This window comes from Gavia stellata, chromosome 4 (genome assembly GCF_030936135.1).
Source record: "Gavia stellata isolate bGavSte3 chromosome 4, bGavSte3.hap2, whole genome shotgun sequence".
NCBI lineage: Eukaryota > Metazoa > Chordata > Aves > Gaviiformes > Gaviidae > Gavia > Gavia stellata.
Window position 1 is genome coordinate 63,833,742 of NC_082597.1, and position 18,178 is coordinate 63,851,919.

At 38.9% G+C, this 18,178-nt stretch overlaps 1 protein-coding gene across 1 annotated transcript in view; it reads left to right on the top strand.

Annotated features, from left to right (window-relative positions):
* The window catches only part of KIAA1549 (KIAA1549 ortholog), a 147,283-nt gene that overhangs the window by 110,385 nt on the left and 18,720 nt on the right, over positions 1 to 18,178 (top strand). Inside the window, exons 11-12 of the mRNA XM_059816902.1 lie at positions 10,068 to 10,270; positions 13,582 to 13,706. Coding sequence (XP_059672885.1) covers positions 10,068 to 10,270; positions 13,582 to 13,706 — 328 coding nt within the window. The remainder of the gene's footprint in view (positions 1 to 10,067; positions 10,271 to 13,581; positions 13,707 to 18,178) is intronic.

Genomic DNA, 18,178 nt, shown 5'->3' on the forward strand with positions numbered 1-18,178 from the left:
AAAAAATTCTGTATATTATCTGTAATGCAAACAGAGTTGGAAATGTTATTCTTTGGACATCCAAAAATTAAAATGGAACCTGGTTCACTAGGGATTTCACTTTCCCTGCTGTGTACTAACGTTTGGAGGAAAAAAAGTCAAATCCTTTGCTAGAACTTTTCAGAGGTAGTTTCAGGTCTAAACAGTTATTAATGGAAAGGTTCCCTGCCCCAATGACAAGAATCTCACACCTATAGACAAACTCATTGTTGGTTTATTTAGAAGGTCTTGGATGTTCTCATGTAAATGCTGGGCATGCTGAAGTCATTTCCTTTGCAGTGCTAACTTGGACTGAGTTGCTTACTCAGCTCCTAGTTTTTCCAAGGCTACATCTTAAAACCCTAGGGGAAAAAAGCCTACTTCTCCAGCCAGCAGTTGCTCCTCTCTGCATGCCACTATGGTTCTTAAAGGCCGAACACATCTCTTGGGCTCAGTGCACCTCCTGTGTGTTCACGTGTGGGAGAGGTGGGGTGGCTCAGTCCCCACAAAGCCTAGGGCAAAGCATACAGTAACCCCACCTTCTCCTTGAGCAGTAGCAGAGATAATGTTAGAGCTGGAGGGCTGCCAGTTTGCATTGTGTACCAGCAAACCTCAACTAATGTGTAATCACCTGGGGACCGTTCCCAGCCCTTGCATGTCTGCTGTAATCTCTGCTGCTTCTGACAGCCAGCCAGACCTCCATGTGTCACTCACGGTTACAGGTAATGAGTCGTGTTCTGCAAGATGTCTGAGACGCTTGTGTGGATTTTTATTTTTTCCCCCAAGCAGGGACATCTGATACCTGAATCTCATGTGTCAAGTGTAACTTTACACCTCTGAATTGAGAGTTTTGCTTATTATTGTGTACGCTGTAGACTACGTCTTGGATGTTCCCAGGATGAAAGAGGCGAGCCCTGCTGGAGGCTAAATACTAGGCTTCTGCTCCTGGTATAAAGAACTCTTGTGATGTTTTGACATCCTGTAGTTCTTTTGTTCATCTGTATAATATAGAGGCAACAGCTCTTCATTGCAGAATAACTCCAGTCAAGAGAGGCTAATGTTAAGAAAGGCAGCTGACATGAATCTTATAAAAACTGCTTAAAAACTGACATGAGTTTCTGCAATAGATTCATGTCTATGCCTACTGTTTACATAACAAATATCATTCATTTCTAATAGCAACCTTAACTAACTATCCAAAATGTTGTCTTTTTGGAATTGGCATACATGTTCTGCTGCTTCAGAGTCAATAGCTGGATTCTAACAAGGAACACAGTATTCAACATCTTAATTACTTCTCAACAGTACATTTCTCTAATGACAATTCCTCTGCAAGAGCTCTTCTGTGGGAACGCTTCTTCTGTAATGAGGATTAACTATTTACAAATTGTAGAAATAAAATACCACGCTTATATCTATTGGTAAAAGCAGTATATCTAAAAAGTAAAATGTCTCCATCTGCTTTTTTACAAACATTTGAGTAGCTGTCTTGAGGTCAGACCAAAAGGCCAGCAAGCCCAGGTGCCAAAAGCAAAAGCCTATAGAAGGGGAGAAGAACAGGGCAAGTACATGTGATGCTTTGCCTTGAGTAACTCTTCAGTCTCCAGTTATTTGTGCCTAAGGAACTTTCTCTAGAAGTGGTGATATTTAGCAACCCTCAACAGATTTCTCTTCTATGAACTTGTCTGGTCCTTCAAAACCCATCTGAGCTGCTGTCAGGGATTTCCACAGCATGTTATATGAAGAACCATATAATCTTGTTTCATCTTGCTTTTATTCTGCCACCTCCTTGTTTTCTGTGATGTCCCTTGTCCTTGTATTGGAGGGGACAGTGAACAGCTCATTCCTAGGCACTTGCCAGTCCTGACTTTACAGATCTCTCTCATTCCCATCTCCATCATCTCTTTTTCCAGGCAGGAGTCCTAATTATCTTATCCGTTCTTTTGAACTGGCCTTTGAACCAATTGCTAGCCTTTGAAAAGACTAGAACATTTTCTAATTCATTTCCATCCTTTTTGAGAGGGGGGGGCTAGAACTGCATATGCTACTTAAAATGTAGGTGACCCATGGATTTATAGAGTGACATTTATATAGTGGTTACTTTTGAAAAGGAGTTAAACAAAAAGAGAAAGATTCTATTTTCAAAATACGGATGAACTTTATACCATCCTAAACATAATAGACCACTGAGACTAGATAAATACTGGCGAAATAAGTTCTGTCTTTTCTAACAAAAGATGATAAAGAGTTTACTGTAGAGTTTAGCTATTCTGGAAACAGGGAAATGGACCAATAGCAAATCATTGTTGCCTAATATTTTGATGTTGCTACTTACTTGTAGCATCATTTCAGCAAGCAGATTATTTCTGCAGTATATATGAATGCACTTCCTTTCTGTGTGCATTAAACACTTTTTAGATATAAAAAGTGTTTGAGTCACTGAGCCCAACAAAATACCAGCACAAAAATAAATGAAAATTGCTGACCTGTGCTCTACCTTAAAAGTCTTTTAGCACTTTTCTCATCATTTATGGAGAGGAAGTGTTTCTGGACTGTGTTGTGTATGTGCTCTGTCCAGACAGTGAGAGCCGTGTTATTAATTCATTCTTTTGCTTCACAAGTTGAGAAAAGAGTTTCCTTAATTTATGATTTTTTTAATGTGTTGTGCTACCTGTCTTTGAGGTTGCAGTTGATGTCGGTGTTGTGTACATGCTCGGAGGAGTAATTGTTTGACATAAGTCATGGACAATAGACTGGTGGAACCTGAGACACAACAGTGACCTGTCCATCCTATAGAGTTGGTGATCTTTTTCTAACTTACTCCTGACCCTTTCATGCAACCACCATGCAAAGGAACCTTACCAAACGCTGATTAAGATAGTATCTACCCCGCGGCATTTCTGTTTGAGAAGGAAGGCTAAAACTGTGTGTGATTCAGACACGAAATTCTGCCTGTTACAGCAGTTATGCCAGCAGCCTGTGGGCATAGATGTACTCAGAGTTATAGGCTTTCAACATGATCCCTCTTGTATTTTGTGAAATTTACTGAGCTGTCATGGTAATATTAGTGTGGCAGGAAGAAATGCACAAAGGAGAAGAGGGATGATGAAAATCCGTGAGAAGAATATGTCTTAAGAAAATATTTCAGAACAGGTGTCTTGAGAATGTCAGGCTTTATAAAGTTTTGTAAGTTTGGGGGTTTCCTTATTTGTTTTTAATCTTACTCCAGGATCAAAATTCCTAAGGTGGTATTTTTTGTGTGATTCCCACTTTACTTACTATTTGTATGGTGGTGAGCTGTAAACCACAGTTCTGACTTTTCAGAGGAGGGACGAGGACCAGAGACTGTACACTAGCTTGTTCTGGTTTTCCATGCCAGCACTGGCTATACCATGTGCTACTTTTCCCCGACTTGATGGTAGAAACCCATGCAACTGTAAGCATGTTTCCTCTCCACAAGGACATGCTCAACTGGTCTACCTATTCCCAGTAATGGTGATAGTTGACAGAAGTGCTGTTGTGATGACAAATGTGAGGCGTAATTTGTATGAAGAGGTACTTGGTCTAAGATGGGCAGCATTTTGTACATACAACCCCTTTTTTGGCCCTCGGATCTCAAAATCCTGCTTCTTTTTGAGATGGGGCTTGTCATAGAGGGTACAGGCTGTAACACAGCTGTAATGGGAGGGTGATGGCATCCCACCTAAGAGGCAGTATAGTGAACTGACATTACACATACACGTCTTTTTACATACATACACGGTTATCAAGTGAAGGTATTTAAATCAAATTAGAGACCTTTTTTGTTTTGGTGCTTAAAAACATTTCCTAAATTGGCAGCAGTGGAGGATTCCTCTGCACATTTCTTAGTGATGCTTAGTATTTTTTAAAGTAGTCTGGGAGGGAGTTTGTGTTTATGCCACAAGTTGATTGCATCATATCAATTTCATAGGGAAATTGTGTATGGCACAAAAACACCTTAAGAAATATAAATGGGTCTTTTTTCAGTATTTTGAGGGAGGGTATGGAGATGGAATTCTGCTTCTATGTGATCTTATAATATGCTTTTTTTCATCAAAGGTTTATTGTGTCTTAACTCAGATATGCATTATTGTTATTGAATTGCATGTATAATTTGTATGCATATTTCACAGGCAGTCCCTGGCTGTAATCCCAAGGAGGTTTATGTTGAAGGAGAGCAATGTAAACAAAAATACAGAGGGTATACTTACATGCATAAGGGGTAGGAATGATATTAGAAGAATGAGCTGAATAGGAAAATGAGACTGAGAAAGGTCAGCGTGCCTCAGTACTTCTAAATTCTTATTTATTGGTAGTTTGATAGGTGTTTTAAATATCTCATGGAACAGTCACTGCAAACAACATCGATGAATGATCCTTGCGGGAAGAAGAAGTAGCTGACATCTTGAATAGGGTAGTAGAAGCATGGTGAAAAAAATGAGTTGAAATTAAGAAGACCCTAGCAAGCAGCTGCAAGTAATTGTCCTTACTGGTGCATCATGAGTATTGCAGTGAATTCACACTACCCTGCGGTGCCCTGGGAGTACAGAGAAGGGTTTGGTGGTGTGAATCTCAGATTGTGGAAGGCAGTTTCCAATGTTTAATAGCTTTAAGCCATCCTAAGTCAGACTGACTTACATCTTCAACCCACATTAATTTTAAGAACACCGATTCTCATTGCCTTGCTGTGTTTAAACTAGTAGACTTGAAAATATTTTTTTTCTGTAAAGTTTTTTTTATTCTGTCATTTTTTGTAGCATTCCAGATGTCCTAGCATGTTAGTAAGATCATAAGTCAGCGGGACTTCTTTACAGGGATTCCTGTCATGTTCATAGATTACACTAAAGTATTATTTTTAAAATCATGCTTAGCTCTTTTGTTTCCTTAGAAATGTATTTTAACAGCCTCTGCTCAGTGCGTCTAGCTCTCCAAGGAACAAGGCAAGACTGTGGTATAAAATCAATAGAAAATTTTCTTAATATGTTATTCTTCATATTATGTCCAAATTCAAATACCGCTTTTAGGAACTGCAGGAAGAATACTGAGTAAGTGTATTTCTTCTCTTCTGCTTTCTGCTGAAATTATTCACTGACCTGTGTGTGCAGTATTTGCTTTCTTAAGAAAACAGATTGCTGACATTCCTGGTGTGTCTCTGCATCTAGCAAAACTATATTGGCAACCATGTTATATTTCTGTGACTTGAACAGTACTGAAATTATTAGCTGCTTTCATGGAATAAGTCTTGACCGAGGTGCACAGACTTTGTAGGCTTCTGCAGAAATGATTTGATTTTTCTACAAATTTAGCTTCAAATACTTTTTTTTTCATTCAGTATGTAACAGAATTAAAGCACTCTCTTCATTTGCTAATAAAATCATCTTCCCCTTAGATTTCAGCAAGTTCTGCATTTGTATAATAATATAATGCCTTATGAATGTGGTAGTTTAGACGTGTTCATTTTGGTGTTAAGCTTCAGAGTAGTTTATCTTTTCCCTTTCACAAATATATGAAGATAAAACAAATGAAAACCTTCTCTAACAACTTAGCAAAGATTTCTTGGTTTAAATGTTAATACTGGTTTTGTGCAGCCTTAGGTAAAGTCACTTGAGTCTGATAAAAAGAGGCTCAGTTTCAGCACCTGAACTGGTAGCAGTATCAGCACAAATGTGCTTTTAAAAAGAGATTGTATTTTTTCCTTGGTGGTGGTCAATTTGTGAGGAGTAGATGACAGATCCACACATGGTATTTATTCTGACTGCCTGTCCTAAGATGAGCAGAGGTCATCCGATCTGTTACACTATATAACTTGATATCAAGAAAAGGAAGAATGCAGCAGGTGGCACACAGAAATTAATGAGAAAATGTAGGAAATCTCTTCAGTCTGGAACAACACTACTCATTCGTTCCTGTGAGTCTCAGTGATCTGACCATCTAGTCTTGCAGAAAGCAGAGTTGTGGTCCAGTGTCCTTCAGACACTTTTCACTGAAGATGTAGATTTTGATGAGTATCCGTTCTCCGTTAAAGTCATAATGTTGCCATGGTCTAACAGGTGGGGTATCAGAAGTGTAGATTTATTTATTTTTTTTAAGAAAACAAAGTGGCTTTCTGTCAGTGTTGTTTCTGCAGTGGTAATCACATTAGTATTTCTATTTCTCAAATAATGGGTATTATTTTTAATAAGTCATTTTATCAGTTTTTTCATTGAGGACCATCTTTTCATATTCAGTGAGGTATCATGTTTCATATATATGTATTTTCGCATTATATTTTTCTATCATGTTTTTTCATTCATATGCGCAAATGCACATGCATACAGTCTCTCATGCTGTTCATATATTGGCTGGAGCTGGTAGTGCCAGCTTAAGCTTTTTTTAGCAGGAGATACCTAGAAATGTTACTATTTGGCTGTACAGAGCTCTGCAAGATTTTAATCATTCAGGCCAAAGTTTTCCATTCAAGTATCTGCTTCGTACTCAATCTTTTTGTAAGATGATAAGAGTTTGTTCTTTCAAAGAACAAATTTAAGAGAAAATAGAGTGCTTTGTCCAAATTTTTTAAATCGTTTTGGGGAAGCTCCAGTGCATATTCTCAGCCTTTGGGGGTGCAGGGTGGGGAATGAAAAAGGACGAGAAGGTGGTTTTGTGTGAGGGAAATGTTTTTTCTGATTCTGCGGGGAATTGCCCATTTCTGACTAAGTTTTAAACGTTTGGGAAAATGTTTGCATGTGATTGACAGAGACTTATTAGAGGTTTACCAGTTAAATTCTCATAGGATTACACCTGTTCTGCGCATATAAGCTGTGTAGAGCTTTACCTTAAAAGCTGAGAGGGTTTTTTCTCTGTTGCTCTACACAGAGGTTGTTATGAGGCCAGGTAAAGGAATAAGGAGCAGTGAGCCTTAGGTTCTTGGATAGTGTAAACTGGAACTGGCAGCTGGCAGGCAGAGGGAGAGAGGGGCAAGAAGGCAAGTTGGAAAGACTGGTTCTGCCTGGCAAGGAAGACTAAGACCAGATGAGGAGTTTACCTGGCTGAAATTTTAGGAAAATAGAGCCACAGGTTCTGTGGTGCCTGGGATGACTGCTTCTTGAGGCCTGGTGATAACTGAGACTTACTGCTCCTCTGTTGCCAGAAGTGTCCATGAAATCCACTGGCAAAGTCTCAGCCACCCTAGCTGCAGACGTGCATAAAAATACATCCTTTCTCTTCTTACATCCCCTCCTTCTTTCACTACGTGTTTGCCAGCTTCTGCGTGAAATGAGATGGGTATCCTGGTTCTACAAATAACATTGTTATATTTTACCCAACTTTGACTGACAGCAGAGGGCCCTGCCTACAACAAGGATCCAGCAGGGTGGGAGAGAGCAAGAGGGTTCCTGTGGAAGAAATCAATTTACGATTTTGTAACTCAAGACTCTTTTGCAATGCCTATGCATGAGAGATCCATTTGTGATTGTTCAGACAATCTTAACTGTGCCGTTTCTTATAGTGTGAGCGCTCATCTTTGCAATACTAACAGTTTTAATTCAGCTTCTGTGGGGTCTGTCTGCAGATAAACATTTGTGCATACATATGCTGTGGTATACGTACATGTACACATAGATATATCTGTTTCCATAACTGTGCTTAGATTAAAGGTTATATTAGACTGCAGCTAGGAATAAGACTATTCAAAGTTAAAAGATTTAAAATTTCTATTTCTGCATGTTGCTTTACTCACCCCAGGGTTTACAAACCCAGTATGCTAGAGTTAGCTTTAAGGTATGTTGAAATGCATGCTTCAGATATGCAGCAATCTTAATAAAACCATACTAGCAATTCTAGTATTACTAGAATGTTTGTCTCTTTAGTTGTCCTTGCCCACCCCACCCATCACGCTATTCAAAAAGGAGTAGTAACTGTGCAGGTCAAGTCAAGGGTGCTTAGGAAAGGGTAGAGCACCACCAAATTTTTTTATGAAATAGTTGTGCCCAGCACATGGTGAAGACTGTCATCATCTTTGGAGCAAAGGGGGCTGGAGGCAAGGGAGGGGAATGTAGTGAAGTAGAGGAAGGGATCATCAGGGATCAGCAACAGGGTTGTATAGGCATGAGGGTAGATTATGAAAGGGTTAGAAGAAGGGAAACCTCTGAAGGGCTTCAAAGGAAGAGTGTCACACACAGGAGTATCTTCGAAGAGAATAGATGTAATGTCAAACAAATCAGAGGTGGAGGTGGGGTAACTAAGATGAGTTTCAGTAATCAAAGTGCTGCAAGGTGGCATGATAATTCTGATAGTGGAAGTGAAAAGTATTTGGGGGGGGGGGAAAGGCATGGAGTTTTGGGGTGGTTTTTTTTTTAAGCGAGCAAGATCCTGAAGACAATGTTTCAACTCTGAAAGGGGGGAAGTTTCAGGAACGGTTCACTAGGTGGCTGTGACTCAAAAAATGGAGAAACAGTTACACCTTCACCTGGTCTAGCTCAGCAGTGCCTTTTTGCATCAGCGGTTGCAGTCATTTACATAAATTCAATAATTGAATCACCCATAATGCTGAATTGAAGGGACTGTTGTAAAGCCCAAGAGAAATGGAGTATAGTGAAAGACATCCAGATCTGTTCAAATAATAAGCTTGCTCATTTCTTGAGAATTGAACTCTGAAACCTCAACCATTCAAATAGCTGTTGGATTTTACAGGAGAGCTTTTATTGCCATCTACTGGTCTAAATAGGCAGTTTGCTCTACTACAACATCCTTTCTAAGAACCATTTGGAAAATGTTTGCTTACTGAGAAAATATTTTGAAGAGATTGTTTCAGAATATTCCTTAGGCAAGCTTATCTTTGGCATGGTATCACACGAGTCTGTTTGTAGTTAGCTATGTTGGCATGCCAAGCTTTATGAAAGGGGGTTCATTTAAACATCTGGAACCTGACGCACCCATAAACACACTCCAGCACATGCTTCACTTTGCAGGAAATCAGGTCTAGGAACACACAGAGGGTTTTGTACGTGTGCTGTGCAGTGGGTATGTGTGCATACACTTTGAAAACTGGAGTTGTCAACATTTCTTTCTACTTTCAACTTCCAAACTACATAAAATTGAGCAGGACTTGAAGAAAAACTTTCTCTTAATTAGTTCTTCAGAATTTCTAATTACTCCAAAGCCCAAAAGTTTCAGCAGGAAGAGCTTTCTCCTTTCAGCAGGAGACCTTGAAATTTGGAGGCTTGATTAAATTAAGTCTGAATCAAATCATTGACAAGGTGAGATTAGCTTTTTGAATAAATACAGTTACGAGAATGAAAGGCCCAGTTCTGTGTCTTTCTCAAGCAAGATGCCCATTGAATCCATAATCCCGTAATAAGATCTCTAGGATAAGTATCTAATTTCTCTAAACTCCAAAGCCTTTTATATGTTTTTCTGTCTATTCTGTATGAAATTCCTAAGAGCTAGATTTTCAGTTCTTTTCTGGAGGTATCCATGCTGGCTGAAAAGTCATTGCCAGGCTGCTGTATAACTCAGATCTGCAGAATGTTTATCTTTCATCAGATGAACTAGGTGTTTGTACAAGCACTCCCAGACTCCTGCAGGTTTGGGGAGCTCAAAATAAGGAAGATCAACAGTGGCATTATTCAGATTATTTAAACTCACTTCACTCATTTTGACTGAAAGAAATGGAAAGATGACCTGGCAGTGGTAACCGTTTCAGTCAGTACAAAGGTGTCTACGGCCTTGCACCCACAAATACTCAAAAAGCTCCTCACACAATGATTAAATCTGAAGAAATAGCTGGAAAAAGATGTAGCAGCAACAGAAGGCTGTTTTTTAACTAGATTGGCTGATTCAGAGTTTTAAACTGTGTATCATATACAGAAGTAAGATGACAGAATTGTGGGGGTTTTATTTTTCTTTTCCCTGCAGCTCTTCTGTTCATTCCTGAGACTACCACAGCCTGACCATCCTCCTAGTGGCCATTGTTTGCAGATCTTGACCAAAGCCTTTGTACTCACTGTCACTCATGGTTTCTGTTTTTTGTCTTTGTTCTTCTCTCACAGCTACAAGCCCCCAGTGTGAAAGGCTTTGATTTTGCTAAGCAGCATCTGGGCCAGCACAATAAAGATGATGTCCTGATTATCCATGAGCCAGCTCCTTTACCAGGACCTATTAAGGATACTACCCCATCTGAAAATGGAGATGTGCCCAGCCCCAAATCCAAGACTTCCTCAAAGCCTTCAAAGACTGTTCGACACAGAGGGAGGTCAGTTCACAGAGATAAAACAAATTGTAGTAGATGACAGTTTATTAATGGCTGGCGATTACTGCATTTTTAGGGTAATTTCAGTGGAAATAACTGTTCCAGGGCTCTGGGACTTGCGTTTTTTAGAGGGCCGTCAGAGTTACGCCTTGCTACTCATTAGTACAAGGCTGTGAGAATTCAGTGTCCATTTTTCTCTTAAAGGCAACATGCCCAGTTAAGAGGGGTATTTAAGACACTACTAGGTTGGCTGGAGTCAAGTCATTGCTTGTTTAGTGGAAACACCAAGTGTATGTTTTCTGATGCGTTCTCTTTGTAGTGATCTGTAGCTACTAAGGCAACGGGTGGTTAAAAACAAATGAAAATCATTGACAAATAGCAGTATGTTTCATTAATATTAATAGTGATCAATACATATATGATAAGTTGGAATTTCCAGAAATACACAGTATCTCCAAAATTCAGGGAATATGCATGAGTGGTTTTATTTGTGTTTAACTGGTTGCTCTCATAGCAAACCAGCTTTGGTCAGGAAAAGGAGTGATAATTTACAGCTGTGCCAGCAGAGAAGTGTCTGTCAGTCTTCAGCAGTAATTTCCTAACCTTTTCCAGTAATCAAATTATGTGAACGTGTCTTGCTGGAAAGGATTGTGTTTGTAGGATAGGCTCTGTAACAGAGCTATGCAGTAAAGAAGGATCTGTGCATTAAAAAAAAAAAAGGGGTAAGTGGGAAGGTAATAGGTGGGGAAAAAAATGGAGTCCTGAGGAGAGGAGTGCTATGATGAGTCACAAACAGTTCCTCACTGCAGAGCTCCTCTGTGCTCCACTTCCAGTAATTCTTCTTCCTCTCCCTCCCTCTCATATTTTTGCTCTCCTTTGTCTCCAGCTCTGCATCCCCTGTGCTTTTACCTATGTGCTATTGCACAGTGGGAGAAAAAAAAACAACCAAGGGCAGAGTTGAATGAGCCTTGAAAGAAACTAATGGTGGTTATTCCTGAGCTGCAGGTCTCTGTGACACAGCTTGCTCCTGTGCTAAACCTTCTGTGCTTACTCTAAGGCCCCAGTTGTCCTAAGATCCCTGCTTCATCTTCCCCATGTGGGTTTTGTACAGCTCAGTTTCCACCTTCCAGGTGCTGAGCCTGTCTTCCTAACTCCCTATAAGCCTTGCAAGTAGTAGACTACCAGTGGTACAGTGGAAGGTGGGCAAAAATGGAAAATAATGGAAGAAAAATTAGCTAACTTGTTTTGGTGTAGCTTAAATAAATTAAAACAAATTAATATAAATCAGAAGGACAAATGTTTCTGTGTTTCTTTTGAAAAGTTCAAAAGTGGTCTAAGACAGAGATGATACTTAAGGGGAGGGGAAGGTATCTATATTCCCATGCACGTAAGTATAAGAAAGAAACTTAAACTTGAGGCTGTTACTGTATTTCATCTAGAGTAATTCAGAAAATTAAGCAGGAAAAATTTTCAGAAGGCAACATTTTAATGCTTCCCCTGAAGACAATAATGAATCATTGATCAAATTTGGAACAAAGATATTTCTTTTTTTAATAGCATCTAAATTCAAATACTTCAAAATGTTTTCAAAAGAGATTTCCCTCCTCCCCCTCATCCTCCCTTAAGAGCAGATCTCCCTTTAGGCCTAACTACAGAGATGTTACCGTCATCTCCCTAACATGCTGACATGCCCATGTCAGCTTGAGATTTAAATCATTTATTCCCTGAGGCAGACGGTGAAATGTGAAATGATAGCATGGTGTGTTACATTGTTTTTAGCTGTTTTCTGAGGAAATATGGAACTCAGTTCATCACAATGCCATTCAGGACTGTATGTTGCATGCCAGGAAATATAGTGGTGATGTTAGTACATGTTCTGCATCTGTAAAAAAAACAACAAACAAGAAAAACAACTGAGTTCAGAAAGCGTGGCATCTCTAGGCTCCAGCTGAGAGTGGGACCTGTTGTTTTGGCTTGAGAGGGTACAACTTACAAAGAATGACTGATGTTGACTCAGCACTATTTATGTTCCTATAATTTACTTAATGATAATTTAGATAGACAGAGGAGAGTATGAAGGAATACAAAGCACAATGAGGTGAAACAGAAAGTCAGTAGCAGATCTGGAAACAGAATTCCATCCTTATACTCTGCTGAACCAAGACAAAGGTGATGGAGATGATAGCACTGCCCACCCTCTCTACCTTGGAAAAGATACAGTGGTGCAGATCTGTAAGCTGACTGAGAACCATTTCGCCTTTTTTCCCTGCTAGTTTGTTTTTTTTTTCTTGGGATGTGACTTACTAGTATTACAGTCCTGCAGAAAAGAATGAAAGACAAGAGTTCAGTTGAACAGTGCATTGTTTAGGGAGGAGATAAAGAGGAGTTTAACTCGAGCATTGCCTGCCACAAGGAGTAGGTTTAACTTTTGAGGAACTTGTCTGGCTGGGTATAGTTGTCTTAGTCTGTGTGCTCTAGGCAGGTTGATGTTTAGCCAAGAGCCTCAATAACTAGTTCAGATATCCATCTAGCCCAAGTGAATCTTGCACTTAACAAGGTTAATGCACAGATGTGCACACTTTCAGTGATTAACTCCCTGCAGGAATGGAATATGAATGTTCAGAAGACAATATGGTCACAAGAGATGCTATCACAAAAGCTGATCCCATGTGAAAAGGGAGACAGTAGTGCATACCCTATATTTTTGCTATTTTTATACTGTCTGAATAATTTTATAGCTGAAGTATTCTGTTGGGGGAAATCACAGTATTTCTTTATATTTTTCTGTAATTGCCTGCAAAAATGATGAACACTGAGATTATAATTTGTAGGTAACAAATGTTTTTAAGAATCTCATGACTGCATGGGATAAATATATAAAAGTAACATTTTTGGATGGCCCTACTTTAACTAGTCAGGAGAATATTCACATGGACTCGTAGTGTTAGCAAGTCTGAATATTAGACTAATTACCTGTACGGGTTTCTTATTTCTAATATAATTCTTCTCTGTCTGAAAAGTAAACTGCTACTTATGAATGCAGAGTTTTTTCTTGAAGTGTATTTTAAAGGAAAGATTGGTTAATAATCTTGTCACACGTGAATCCTGTTGCAATCAGTTTTCACACGCAACAACAGGAACATCATGGTAATGAATAATGATGATAATTTCTTATGAATTTACTTATAAACAGAGGAAAACATTAGCAGTCTTCACAAGATACTTTAGCACAGGATTCTTTGCATGTGAGAACTGTGCTGCTTTGCAAACTAATGTTACATATTGGTTTGTTTGTTTTTTAATGTTTGTGGCAGAGTTTCACCATCAGATGCTGACTCCACAGCAAGTGAACAATCCAGTGGGAAAGAGACAGGAGAAGAAACTGCAAGACCATCAACTGTTGCAAATGAGGGCAAACCACGCAGGGCAGTGAAGAAGGGTTTGTTATTTCTTTTTTTCCTTGTGTGCACTGGCAGTGCTTTACTGAGTTTGAAGAGTTACTCTAATGCTGTAACTTTTCTAAACTCATCTTTGGCTGTTATTTTTTCTGGTTTGTGTCACAGAAAATTTTCTTCCTCTCCTTTTTGGTTTAGCTTCTGCTGTTGAAACTGAAGATCTACACATTCCTTTCATTCCAGCGAGCTTTTGAAACTAATGGCTTAGCAGGAATGAATCTTCCCTCCTTTTCTCTCCCACACACCCCCAGCAAACCTCTTTCCATTTAGGCCTAATTGTGGCTCTCATGGTAGCAATCTTGCAGACAGTTACATGGGCAATAGAGGTCACAGCAGGACTTGATACAGCATGGGAATATGTCTGTAACTGTAACCTTGAAAAAGTGAGATTAAAAAAAAGAGACGAGAGAGGTAAAAGTTTTACAAATAAGTTCTAATTCAGACATCAAAATGCCTTCATGATTGTGCTTTAGGAGATGAAAATCCAGTGCTAATATGTTAATAACAGTGAATTTTTTTAAAGAACCATCTTCCTTCCAGTTAAAGTGCCACCATTTGTCTCGGAGGTACCCTAAGATATATTTCTTTCCTCATTGAAAAGTTGGTAAAACACTGAAAACCCACTTTCATTTTTTAATTAAAACTTTCTTTTAAATTCTTTTCCTGTTTAAAAGTGTGTGGTTAACTACACAAACACTAAGTGTTTTTTCTGAGAGCCTTTTGGGTTTAGATGGCTTGCTCCTTGCTTGAGGTTTTAGTTTCCAGATCTTTGCCTTAAATCACAGTAGTCTTCCTAGAGAATATTGTGATACTGAATATCTGGTAAAGGAGTTTGTGATATCCCCATCTGTTCTTAATACACATGGTCCTGACAGCAGCAGAAACTGAGAAGAAGAAAGTATTGACCACATTGTGAGCAGTCTCTTTGGTATGTTAAATGTTTTTCCACATACTCTGTGAAATACCAGCTGAGATGTAAAGATGACTACTGAAGAATGCAGTGCCTGTGAAATTCAGATCATAGCAGACAGTTGTCAGTTTTTGCTTATGTTGAAGAAATGAAATTGCGGAATATGTAACATAGTTTATAGAAACTGCTAGCTCTTGGGTAGCTAAACAGCAAGTTAAATAATGTATGATTCTTAAACTTTCATAATGTGGACTAGTCCTGGAAGAGCAAGGGGGATGGAGCAGGCTTTCCTCTGTAATGAACATGTACGAAAACAAAGCACAGGATCTGCTAATGTGACTAGAAGGTTACGCTTCCTAATAATTCAGCAGGCGGTGTATGATGTATGTACTTTACACAATTTACAAAAAGAAGATACTGTACTGATGCTATATTTGTTTTCAGTGCCTTAGGTTTGCTCTAAGGACTAGAAATCATGCCCAAGTCCAATATAGGAAAACAATTATGCTATGACAGAGCTCATCTCAGGATGGTTTATGAGTTGCTCCAACCTATCTGACTTTAACTCTGTTGCCCTAATTTAGTGCTCTCCCCTTTCTTTTTACCTGGGAACTTCCATTTTTGCCTCATCATTTTCCATCTGGCTTAAAACTTCATAAGTTTTAACATTTCCTTTTGGTGTAGAAGTGTTAGGTATTGCTGCATGTGAATTATCTGGCAAAGGCAGCAAGGATATTGTGTAAAATGTGTCCTTTTTACCTATCATGCCCTTACTGGATCAAATATACTATTTTTTCAGCATTTGGTGCCTCTAGTTTGGTAATCATAGGGACTATTTTTAGCATTCAGAATTGGAGGCACTGTCTGCAGAGAGGTCTCTGTTAAATAGCAGATTCAGCTCACTTTTTGTGCAGCTGAGGCTTGGCAGTTTGATCCAAGTTCATGTGTTTCTTTCAAAAGTAAATGCAATCATCTTACTGCTGTGTTTTTTTCCAGTTGCCATTCCAGCTGAATTACTTGTAATAGTTACTGTTTTGTCTCTTCTTTTTCCTTTATGTTGTCAGGAGCAAACAGAGTGGGTAAGTAACCAGAGCTGGTAGTTGAGTACAAATATGAATAGAGGTGCTGGGGTAGCTGCAATTACATCTTAAGGATGAAGGATTTGTGTTCTGAGTCTAAAAAACCAAAATTGCTTTTGAGCTATTGAAGTATAAAAAATTCTCAGTAACACAAATTATTGTCATCTGATTTAGGAACATTTTTCTAATTTCCTCCCAATTCTTCAAATTATTGAGGAAAACATTACAGTGAAAGAAGGAAAACTGAGGCAGCTGTTGGTCCTGAAACTAGCTTTGTATAAACAAGTCAGAGATATTGTTAGAGTTAGTGTCTTTACTGGAAGCCTGAGACAAATGCAAGCTACCTGCAAAGAAGCATAAATATTTTCTCATGAACTAGTGTTTTTCTGGTTAGGACTGAGACATAGCAAAGATGGGGCAGGAGAAAGCTGATGCTGTCTTTGATAATGCATAACATATCTAGTGATAAATTAAGGACTGTGTCCTGTGATAGCAGTTTCCATCTTATAACAGTAGAGAAGGATGGATATAAGGCTGGCTATGATGCTTTCCATTGTTGGGTTTGTACAAGTAACTAATGAGAGTCATCAGCCACATCCTAGGGACATAATCTGCTGGAATACAAAGAAACTGTGTGAAATTTATCTGGAACTGCATACTCTGGCATGTTTCAAATACAAGTGGATCAGTGGAAGATTCTCATTGACTTTACCTGATTTTGGATTAGGTTTTATGCACCTTGGTTGCTGTGTCTCTTGGTTTTATTTCAAGAGGGTGCAGGAAGCAATAGCCTTCCTCTATCTCCAGCTGTATTGGTTTTCATATGAAATCATAGCTTTCTGCAGAGCAATTAATTTTCCTGACATTTAAGTTCAATTAGTAGTTTCAAGCCAGGGAACAGTGATGAACGTTGATCCTGACATGTGACCTACATGGACATGTTTGTCCAGTATTGGGGTTTTAATTCCTCTCCGTTATTTTTCAGCCTCAGCTGTCTAGTCTGAGATCAAAATTTCATTCATATAGTGCCATCTGATAGCTTTATAAGGAAGATTTTCTAACCATGGACAATAGTGTAAGAACTTTGAAATGAGAAACCATTCTTACTCGCTCTGTCAAAACATCTAAAGGAGCTCATTCATGTGTTGAGTTAGAAACCATTTCTCCTTTTGTTGTATGTGTACAGCACTGTGCAGTTTCCAGCTTTCTTATGTACTTTACTATACTTCCATCTTGGTTTGTATTTATAGACACATTCCGTGTATGCACACAGAGAGGATTTAAAGGTCAGATGCAGCTTATGGGGATTTTTTCTGTGTGTGTGTGCATCTTTTCTGCAAAAGAGAGTAACGTATGATGTTATTGTAGAGCCTTACCAAAATTTGACAGTGGGACTTTCGGACAGTTTTACAAAATGAGTTTAAGAACTGTTTCAGCTAAGAGGCCTCTGCCAAGCGCTTGTTTATGTACAAAAGGAAAGGAGGTTATGGATGAAATTATAAAGATTCAGAGTGAATGCGCAGCATAATTGAATATATTGGACCTTGCTAACCAAGTAATATGAAAATAACCTTTGAAATTTTACGTTGGAGGTCAGTGAGCTTTGAGAACTGCTGCTAGACTGGAAAGGTTGGAAAAAATGACTGATGTATGGGGAAGACAGGAAAGATGGATGCAGAAGTTCAGATTCCCATTGTGCTACAGGATTGCTCTGAGGGATTCATGCTAACTACTTAATATATCTTGTGCCCCTCTCTGTGAGAGGCAATGCTTGCATGCTTCTAAAATGCATGAATATGGGGCTGTCAAGGTGACAAATGGTAAAGATCATATAAATAGCTACAGAAGAGAGATGGATGCATTTCATTTAGGCTCTGTATCTTGCAAAACATTTGGGACACAGAGATCTTTAGTGGAACTGTTTACATTCTTTTTAAGGACACTTATACAGGAGAGTCACATTTGTAAATGATGCATAACATTTATAAATATGTACATTTGACAATGCACTGATCAAGTGTGAGAAATATGAAAAATAAGAATTTTGCTTAAGCTTGTGGCCAGATTGCTTTCCGGCCCAAAAGTGATGTGCTGTGAATATAATAAAGTATACCATTCCTTCCCTCTCTGGCTCCCTTTTTGTTCTAGAAGAGGGAAGCAAAGGAACAAGTCATTGACTGTGATCTTCTGAAGAAGATAGCATTCCCTCCTCTTCTGAATCCTATACTTCATTACCAGCTCGTGCTGCAAATGGATCAGAGCAGTGTCTATTTTCTTTTCCTTCTTGTCTGTTGGATTGGATCAGGTTGATCAAGAATTGATTCTGCATCTGAATCATACCAGATTCTCCTTCTGATTTGAATCTGAGAACCGCCGCCCGTTACTAGAAGTCTGTGCAAGGATGTGTGACTATGTTCCTGTACTCTGTGGTGTTCCTCCATATGAAAAGTCACAAATCTTAGTCTCT